This window comes from Tenrec ecaudatus, chromosome 9, assembly GCF_050624435.1.
Source record: "Tenrec ecaudatus isolate mTenEca1 chromosome 9, mTenEca1.hap1, whole genome shotgun sequence".
Lineage (NCBI taxonomy): Eukaryota > Metazoa > Chordata > Mammalia > Afrosoricida > Tenrecidae > Tenrec > Tenrec ecaudatus.
In genome coordinates, this window is record NC_134538.1 from 121901988 (window position 1) to 121912183 (window position 10196).

The following is a 10196-nucleotide window of genomic DNA, read 5'->3' on the forward strand; positions in this document are numbered from 1 at the left end:
GTGGAAATATAGAAACATTTATTATTTATGGGCCCAGAGAATTTTCACAGTCCATCTGAACTTCTTTATATTTCTTATGTGTTTATACAGGTTAGAATTCTTATGAATTTTCCCATCTGTACACCTTATTTTATAAGGTCTGTTGGTAAACTGGTGGTGAAGTGGGTTACCACAGGGTCAGAGGTTCAAATCCACTAGTCACTCTGAGGGAGAAAGATGAGACTTTCTGCTTCCGTCATGATTCACAGCCTTGGAAATCCGAAGGGTCAGTTCTGCCTGCCCCCATCGGGTCGATGGCCTTCTTGTCCCCTTTTCCCTTAAAAAGGATTTGGGGTCCACTCTATATTCAGGGGGTTTTATCCTGAGATTCTTCATTAATTAGATTTGCAACAACCTTAATTCCCACATTCTGAGGTTTCTGGCAGATAAGAATTTGGGGGTACATTATTACATTGCCAAATCTGCTACAAGAGATTTCTTAAAACACAAGGATGTCGCTTTGATGCCTAAGGTGTGCTTGACCCAAGCCAGGGGGATTTTCTATCCCTGAATATGTTGGACAATGAATAGGGCAGACTGAGGAATTGATGCCTTTGAATTTTGGTGTTGGCAAATAATACTGAATATTCCATGAGCTTTGAGAAGAATAAACAAACCTGGTTCGGAACAAGTACAGCCAGAAAGCTCCTTAGAATCGAGGATGCTAAGACTTTATCTTCTGTACTTGGGACGTGATTGGGAATGACCAGGCCCTGGAGAAGGACAGCATGCTTGCTAAAGTGGTGGCTGGGGGAAAAGAGGAAGGCTCTCCATGAGATGGATTGACACAGTAATGCCCTTGATAGGCATAAACCTGACAAAGGTGGTGCAGATGGCAGCCGACCAGACGGTGCTTTGGTTCTGCCATGCATCGGGCTGCTCTGTCGCTGGATGGGACTCCATGACACCTGCCTACAACAATAACCATTTCACCCTCTGCACCTCATGGGACGTGGAAATCGCAGTGCTGTGGTGAGCGGCACTGGATGGTTTGTGTGGGTGTATGTGTGCTGACGTACAAGGTACTCGTACAAGGGGTGGATGTGCAAGGATCCTTGTTTTCTACTTGTGACTACTCAAACTATTTGTCTGTTTGGGTTCCAAGTGTCAAAATTTGTAACCGGAATTGGTTACAGATCAAAATGGATTGATGACCAGAACAGGGAGTCTCGGCATTAATCTGGAACTTGTGTTGTTTACAAGGAGACCAGGCATGCTGGAAGAGGAGAACTTTTCCCACAGTTGTGTGGGAAAGCATTCTCATTCAGCACCAGACAGTTAGCGTTGGTGCTTAAAGTTGACATGCAGAAAGAAGCCAAGAAGGGGCTGCTGAATTTTGAACTGTGTCTTAATGACTAGAGGACAGAGGTTCCCCTAGGACACAGATACAGGGCTAGAGAATGAATTTTGAATCCAGAAACTCTCTAAAACCTATTGTGGAGTCGATTATGACTCATAGTGAACATAAAAAAACAGAGTGGAGCTGCCCTGTGGTAAGTACATAATCTGTTGTCAATTTGAGACTTATGAGTGAAGGGGTGGAGTTTAGCCTGTCAATCAGGTCAGAGCTTGATGACCTCATTTGGAGGCGCTAAGGAGATAAATAGCTCATTGGAGGCGGGGCACACGCTTACTCCCTGGGAAACATTGCAGCTGACAAGACACATGGAGCTACGCTAGTGTCCTGAGCTGGAGGAGCCACGTGGAGACCTTTGCCAGTGCTAAGATGCTTACAACACCCTTGGGTCCACAAGATTTCCTACCCACTGGCCTGTGATCTTCCTGCATTCGGCATCATTGCATGTGTTTTGTGAGTCTGAAGAGGACTTTATAGACTGGTATCGGCCATATGGCTAATATTGGACTTAGGGACTTGATCTGGACTGGACTGGGATGTTTTCTTAACGTACAATTACCCTTTATATAAAGCTCTTTCTTCTGCACACGTGTGAGTCTCCCTGGATTTGTTTCTCTAGTCTGCCCAGACTGACACATGCCCCATACGATTCCCAGACTGACCTTTCGGAAAGCAGACTGCCACATCTTTCTCTGGTGGAGCGGCTGGTAGGCTTGAACTTCTGACCTCTTTGTTAGCAGATAGGCACTTAAGCACTGTGCCACCAGGGCTCCTTAGAAAGTCTATATGATCAATAATAGAAACTTCAGAAACAATTTTATAACTTTTCTTAATCCTTTCTCTTTTTTGGGTGTCAATCTGTTTCTGGAATGGCCTATGCTCTGGCATGGGAGTTGGCATAGAAGAGGGCATGGCCATGTCCCCAGTCAATGAAACCTCCCCTCCTGACCCGCACAGTGACAAGAGAAGGCACGGTACACACACACCTGACCCCAAGCTGGCCTGATGGGTGAGGGCTGGTAGGCAGGCCCATAAATTGCAATGAGAGTAGGGAGGGGCCGTAAACCTCCGGGACAATGCTGCCTCACTGGGGTCCTTCTGACCCTACCCATCCCCTGTCCCTCAGCATCTTATGTGGGTGAACAGCCCAGAGAGAGGGTAGGCTGCCTCAGACTCCCATCATGCCTGCCGGTCCCCAGGAGGAACATTCCTGGGGAGGGCCTTGAGTTGGGGAATCCAGAAAAGTGTGTGGCTTTTCCTCCTCCTTGGAACCCCCCATCACAGCCTGGGACCCATGCTTAGCACCCACCATGTGTAACCCCTTGTCCACCCCAGAAAGGGGGGCTGGCAGTCTCTTGGAGGGCCTTGGGGCCAGTCCCTGCCACCTAGCTTGTTTGCAGACAAGAACTGGGGCTAAAAATAGACGTGAGAGGTAGAAGTTGGCTGGTGTGGGGAAGGAGGGAGCAGAGAACCCACCCGGGAGCTCCCAGGGAGAGATTCCTTAAGGAAGTCTTACACTGCTAGTTAGCTACTAAAATCCCTGGGCTTCGGACTGGGACTCGGGGAAACTAGTAGACTCCTCTCGTTGTCAGTCCCTTAACAAGTGCTTGCAGGCAGAGCTTGAACTTCATTTGACCCTTGGTGTTGCCAGAGTTGAGGACTGTCCCACTGCTGATGATTCATCTGCTCAGAGAGAAAACTTCCCTAATTTCGCTGAATCCTTGGGCATCGTTCCTCTGTCATGTAAACTCCTCGCCTGGTGCTGATGCCTCTTCACTGTCACGCTCCATCCACAGTCAACAGCTGCCAAGGTGCCTGACTGGCTTCCTCGATCCTTCTTCCTTCCCCTTCTCTTCCCCTGCAATCCTTTCTTGGTCTGTTGCCATACGATATTTCAAAAACAAGACTCATATTATTTCTCTGTGTTCTGCCCCAAACCCTTTAGTGCCTCCCCAAAGTCGTCTACATTAGCTGATACATTCTTTGCTGTCACTCTATAGTCTCTTAAACAAGATGATGACCTCAACCCATCACATGTTCCAATACCCCACACTTTCTTCCTGGAATTGGCAACATGTTAGGAGTAAATATTTAGCCCCGTCATTGTTGGATGGTCTGTCTCTCCCCGCAGGCTGTAAGGGGCACGGCAGCAGGGGCTGCCTGTTTTGCTCAGTGGGCGCACACCTGGCTGGTGCCCAAGGAGTCTGGTAGCCTAGTGGGTCACACATTGGGCTGCTAACCACGAGGTCAACAGTTAGAACCCACCAGCAGCTCCTTGGGAGAAAGAGAGACTTTCTGCTCCCGTAAAAACTGACAGCCTCAGAAATGCACAGGGGACGCAGAGTGCCTGACAGCGTTGCTGTAAGTTGGAAAAGGCTCAAAGGCAATGACGGTGGAGCGGCCTCCGAGTAGACTTCTTCCAACAATACATCTTATTGTTCCTTCACCCTCATAGAAGATTCCAGTGGAACTGGATCTCTTTCATGTTTAACGGGCATCTTTCTTTCTCGCTATTGTGGACTCCACGACCGGTTGAGGCAGGATTGTGTTATGGTGAAAAAGCCCAGGCAAACGTCTGAGATCTTGAGTTCAAATGACAACTCAGCTACAACTACTACTGCTGCTTACCGCTACACGATGGGAATCTATTCGTTCCTGCTTCATAATGTAGGTGGAAGATGGACTTTCGACTCTCATAAAGAGCCATGATTGCAATGAGCAACGTAGAACACCCCCACCCCCACCCCAAGGGGGGACGAACAACAGAAACATAGGTGAAGGGAGACAGGGGCTCGTGTCAGATATGAAAATAACAATTATTTATAATTTATCAAGGGTGCATGAGGGTGGGAGGACGGGGGAGGGAGGGGGAAAGAGGAGCTGAGAGCAAGGGCTCAAGTAGAAAGAAAATGCTTTGCAAATGATGATGGCAACATATGCACAAATGTGCTTGATTCACTTGATGTATGGATTGTTGTAAGAGCTTTTAGAGACAGTTCTACCCTGTCCTGTAGGGTTGCTATGAGGTGGCATCAACTCGATGGCGGTGAGTGTTAGTGAGTGACGCTCAATGAGCCAGGAAAAAGATCGATGCCCTCCGTGTATGCTCACTATTAGTTGATGTTGGGCCACCTTGTGCTAGGCTCTTGATAGACCTGCCTCTACTGTTTGAACAGCCCTACGTGAAAGTGCTGGTGACTCCATTCTGGTCTCAAGAAGGCTCAGGTACCTACAGTTCGTAAGCAGTGCAGTGGGAGCCTAGTCCGGATTCTGTGCATTCAGAGTCTGGTTTTTCTCACCATCTCTACACCATAAGCTCTCGCGTTATTTTTACCCCTAGGAGTTTTCTCTGTGCTTCAAAAGTATATTTTCCGAGACAGCTATTCTGATGTTCTCCTGGTCTGATATCTTCTCCATTATATGTTAGTTTTATTTTTTGTGTACTTTGAGCTTTAGGTTTGTGAGTATTTGATATGAAATGCTTGATACAATACCTTCCTCCCTGTTGAATTCCTGTAGATTTGCTGTTTGGCCAAATAATGTTCACGATTTTGTTTCTAGAAGTTAGTTCAAGTGGATTCCAAAAGCTAGGGTACATGCCAGGTCAGGCACACCACATGAGTTTGCATCCGTTGAGATGGTACAGAAGTCGCAAACATTTCTTAGTTGTTTGATAAACTAACCTTTGTGCTCCAATTTGTTTCCTCCTTCAGCAAAATGGTCCTTATCCATCAGCTGTTAGCCTTCGTGAAGTTTGAAGCTCTTCGGCTCCACGTTCTCTTGTCCATCTTGCTGTAGTATTGCAAACTAAGTGTTGACATTGACCTGTCACTTGAAATTACCTCCAACTGTGGTGAAAGCTGAGAAAACAATGAACGAGACTGGCAGTGCAGTCCCTGAGAGATGCAGGGAGTCTTGTTAGGGAACTGACATACAAGGCTGGTCCTGCGTGTCTGCAGGACTGATGCATTTCTCCACCACCTCAGCGGGAGGCAGCGATCAATTGTTATGGTTGGCTGAGCAAAAAATACTGCATGCCAGGACTCGGAGTGCCAGGGCCGGCTCATGCACAAGTCCATCAGAGTGACTTAGCAGGTCAAAGCGGTCTTCCCCAAGTGAGGAGGACGGTGTCCCTTCAACAGGGGTCGCGACCACTTTGGGGGCTGAACGACCCTTTCACAGGGGTCACCTGACTCATAGCAGTAGCAAAATGACAATGATGAAGTAGCAATGAAAATAAATTTATGGTTGGGGGGGCACCACCACATGAGGAACTCTCTTAAAGAGTCACGGCCTGAGGAAGGTGGAGAACCACTGCCTTCAAGATCCTACATTGTAAAACACATTTTCGTTAAGCGGGCCTCGTGCTCTTTCTGCCTAGGTGGGGCACAGGTGAAGGGACTAACACATTATGTACTTATCATATATTAACTATACTATACTTGTATTGGTCGTACAAAGAGGGAAACCCGGCCCTCATCCTCAAGGAACAGCAGGTTGGCCCTCGGTGCCACGCATTGAGCGCAGTGATTAACTTCATCCGACCCTCCCTCTTGGAGACTGCAGGTGGCTGACTGCCCCGCTCCTCCTCTGGGCCCTCTCACCCTAGGCTTTCACACTCTGCACATGGCGCTTGGTGTCCAGTGCCTGCCTTTGCATAACCTGCTGCATTACATTGATGATGGGGTGCTGCTCCTTACAGAGACAGCGGTCACAAGGCTCATGAAAGGTAAGAGGCTTGAAGTGTCCAGAGTACCAGTTCCGATCTGAGCATTGCCAGGGCTGGGGTCACGGATCTACAACCTGTGCAGTGCGTGGGGCCTGGCTCCTCTCAGAAGGGCCCAGAACGTGGTTCAATGTACTCTGCTGCTATCACCTTGAAAGTCTTAATTATTTCTGGCAAAGGGGCCCTCGACCCTCCCCTTGCACAGGGCCCGGCAACTTGCAGAGGCAATGTTGCCAAGTGCAGATAGTTTCCTGTAAACATGCTCTGTCCTAAGGAGACCAATCTCACATGCCAGAGTCCTTCAGGAGGCCTCCTGGAGGCACTTGATCTCTGTCACGCGATTGGAGTGCTTTTGTTCAGGAGGGCCTCTGAGACTCAGACTCTGCACTCATTTCTCAGCACAGTATTATCAAAGAAGGAAATGGCTAGTTTCAAGTGATTCGTTCTATTTGAAACGTGAATTTCAAATGCCAGAAGAATGAATGAGAGATGCAGGGCGTACTTGCCTTTGCACTTCAAGTTCAGGTCTGTGGTGGAAGTAGTCTCACCGTGACTGTGGTGGTATTTTACAGATGAGTTTTACTACTGCAGAGTAGAGCATTTACCCGTCCTCAGCCTGCCTTTTGACTGATGTCAGTCAACGCAATTGCTTTGGACTGGCAGCATGTTACAAAAGATGCTCACTTAACAACTCCTGTTTACTCAGAGGGACAAAGACGCAAAGGTTTTCAATGTGCTGCTCCATTTTATCTTGAGAATGCAAGGTCGCTCTGTGTAGTATGAGCGTGGACCACTGAGGTGCCACTAACTGAAGGTATTTAAATGGAGATTTGCTTCTTTTGACAATCTCTCTCTCTCTCTCTCTCTCTCTCTCTCTCTCTCTCTCTCTCTCTCTCTAAACGGGCAGATCTGGACAACACAGAGAGAAATGAAAGGCTAAAATTTAGCATCGTTGCACGGCTCCCTCCGGTAATCCTGCATTTTATCTTATTTTCTCCCTAAATTGTAGGGTGGGTCTCCTTTAATTTTTTTATTGGAAGAAGAGTGTGTACTTCCTTAGGAGCTCAAGTGAACTGAATTGTTTCAGTTTTCCGTCCTTTCCAAAAACTCTCATCCATCCCACCTCTGTCTGCTGTGCCCTGCTGGGCTTGCAGCAGGCTTGGCTCCTCTGGCTTTGTCCCGCCTCGGCTCAGCCACCTGGGCCATGTGGATGTTTTCTCCTCTTAGGAAACCACACCAATATTTACAGCTGTGGGCCTGAGGGGAAACATGTGCTTTTGGCACGTGAACTGATAAGGAATTTAAATACAGGTAAGGTCAGAGGTTCTGGGGCTGTATTTCCTGCTGCTGTGGTTTCCACCAGAGTAGGAAAACCTCCCCAGATTAAAGGAAGAAAGAGAGACATGAAAGAAAGAGTTACAAGGCACTCCTTGTTTTCACCGGGATCTTCGCTCTTAGTCAGAAACACTATGAAAATATGAAATTCCTGGGCAAAGGTCTTCAAAGCCTCTAACTCTCTGACCTTCCTGCCTTGAAGAGCTTCAGCTAGCCCTGTCGCTGTTGACATGCCTCCAGCATTTGTCTCTCTCTCTCGGGATCCTTCCCATCCTCCCACGAAGGGATGTCTGCTGCCTTTCTGAACCTAATGGGCTTGCTTTGTCCCGGCCCCTAGTCCACTGGCTTATGAAGCAAAGGCAAGAAGAGACAACAAAGCATATTTTCATGGCTCGATCTCTCTAGGGAGTCTCTCTGAACATTTCATTTGGTTTCCAAATTTGATTATTATTATTTTATTTGCCTCACAGTCTAAAGGAATTAAAGTTTTTTGGGTAAGGTCCTGGCAGAGAAGTTGATAAAAAAATGCCTACTATCTTTATTTCCCTGTCAAAACATCACTGAGGGCTGGCAAGCAGAACCCACTTTTGAAGAGAAGCAGATGCATTCCATTTCAGGGAAGAATTTGTCATGATCAATGTATAAACTACCTTCCTCTGGGTAGTGCTTGATGGATCATTCAGAATCCAGAAACATTTCATAGAAACATGGCCTTTCTCCAAGGACACATTAACCCTAGAATACCTGTCTTATACGAAGTAGATACTTTGGACATAAGGTTTAAAAAATTATGAATCGACGTAAGCTTAATGTGTGTATCATCAGGTGGGACATATTCTCCTTTGTGTATTTCTCAACCAATAATAGCTTCTTGGTCAGAAGATGAGTCGGCTTTGGGACCACCCTGTGAGTTCCAGCATTATTTCCCGGAACCACGTGAAGCGCTTGCTGCAGGACCATAAGAAACAGGTGAGTGTGGAGAACACCGCCACAGGAGGAGAGTTCTGCGTTTTGGATCCTGTTTACAAAACGCAACACATGCCACAATTGCCTACCCTCCTTCTGTAACTGTGCTTGCTCCAGACCAACTCATCCCAGAGTGGTTTCCCTTTCAGCCCCGGGAGTCTGTGATCGACAAGACATCCTTCCGTGTGGAATTTCTGCCTCTGAACTACTTCATTGACATACTGACAGATATCGAGTCCTCCAATCCAGGTAACTGGGGCCTCAGCGTTTTCCTGCCTTTCCCTTGGCACACCGGTCACCCCTCATTCCACTCTGCTACCTTTGCCCTTCCAAAGTCCCGTGCTCTATACTTTTAAGCTGTCCTGACTGATGTTGGCTTTAACTAGTCGTACACAATTTACTAACCCAGAGTAAATCACCCGACTGAAGCTTCCAAAGGCTTTAAAGCAGGGGTCCTCACACTTTTTAAACAGGGGGCCAGTTTAAACTGTCACTCAGACCATTGGAGGTCCGGACTATAGTTTAAAAAAAACTATGAACAAATTCCTATGCACACTGGACAAGTCAGCTGCTAAGCAGGACGGGCAGTGGCGGCAAAAACACCCTGCGGGCCATATAAATGTCCTAAGTGGGCCACAGTTTGAGGACCCCTGCTTTAAAGCCTGTTTGGTTAAGGTGAATGCCCTTTCTTGGTGCTGAGGTGTAGTATTTATTACGCAACAGCATTGCTGCCGTATGATAGAGATCACAATGTACAGTTTTAAGGACATATGTTCAGAATTGTGTTTTGTTAGAATATGAAGTAATCACGATGACTGTGTGCCATGGCTTCGTAGTAACTCTTCTCCTCCCCACCCCACCCCGCCCCCAGCTCTGTATGCCTGTGAAGGACACGACAACGTGGATGCAAAATTTGTAGAGGAAGCAGCTCTGAAACACACCACGATGCTTTTAGGCTTATAGAAGAGTGGATGCCGCAAAATCAGCCTCCAGTATTTTCATCTCAATTCCGCCATATTTAAGATTGTTCACAATACATTCTCGAGCCATCTGCACTGCAGTTGGGTGGTAGTAAACAGAAGTCAAGTGCTGTGCCTCACCCCAGTTTTAAACATCAGGTGAGCAGTCGAAGGGAGAGGAAGGAGGAACCAGTCCAAAGAGGCATATAGTGGGATAAAGGATGCTCTTCAGAGAAAGATTTTCCCAGCAGCCTCCCCCGGGTCAACTGTGCTCAGAAATACGCTATGCTTTAAAAATGCATGGGAGGATGCTGGGGGGAAAAAAACCAAAAAGCTTGGTGTGCCTCTATCAATAATGCATAATAAGCAGAAAATGTAAGTGTTACATAAACACTTTCTTTGGATAAAGGAGACTTTTAAAAAATGGGACGTGGAGTGAATGAAACCCTCTCTGCAGGCAGAATCATTTGTCCCACACAGAGTGCACATACAGTGTTGGGAAGACCATTTGTCATGGTGATGATTCCAATGGAAATGTATTTAAAAGTTTAAAGTTTTTCTTATATTTATAAAAGGTTGGTTTAGTAATATTTTGTCATTAAAACAACAACAACAAGAAGAAAACAAAATAAACCACTGAAAGTTTTGGCCTGACTCTTCCTGTTCTTTGAACATCATGCTTTCATTCCAGCCTGAAATCAAGAGATTCCTGGAATCATGAACAGATTTCCTGCTATGGCCCCAGGGCAGTGCATTTCCTGCTTGTTCTCGCTCTTCTTCGGTGACTTCATTCTGACCCATAGATGCAGTCAGC

The 10196-nt window shown here is 46.9% G+C and overlaps 1 protein-coding gene across 2 annotated transcripts in view; it reads left to right on the plus strand.

Annotated features, from left to right (window-relative positions):
* The window catches only part of GSAP (gamma-secretase activating protein), a 116188-nt gene extending 106195 nt beyond the window's left edge, over positions 1-9993 (plus strand). The window contains exons 27-31 of one of the 2 annotated variants that reach the window (XM_075558500.1): positions 6006-6125; positions 7030-7091; positions 8325-8426; positions 8573-8672; positions 9295-9993. In XM_075558500.1, the coding sequence (XP_075414615.1) occupies positions 6006-6125; positions 7030-7091; positions 8325-8426; positions 8573-8672; positions 9295-9386 (476 nt within the window). In that variant the 3' untranslated portion in view covers positions 9387-9993. The remainder of the gene's footprint in view (positions 1-6005; positions 6126-7029; positions 7092-8324; positions 8427-8572; positions 8673-9294) is intronic. The other variant, XM_075558501.1, reaches the window with a different exon arrangement.
* The last annotated feature ends 203 nt before the right edge of the window (positions 9994-10196 follow it).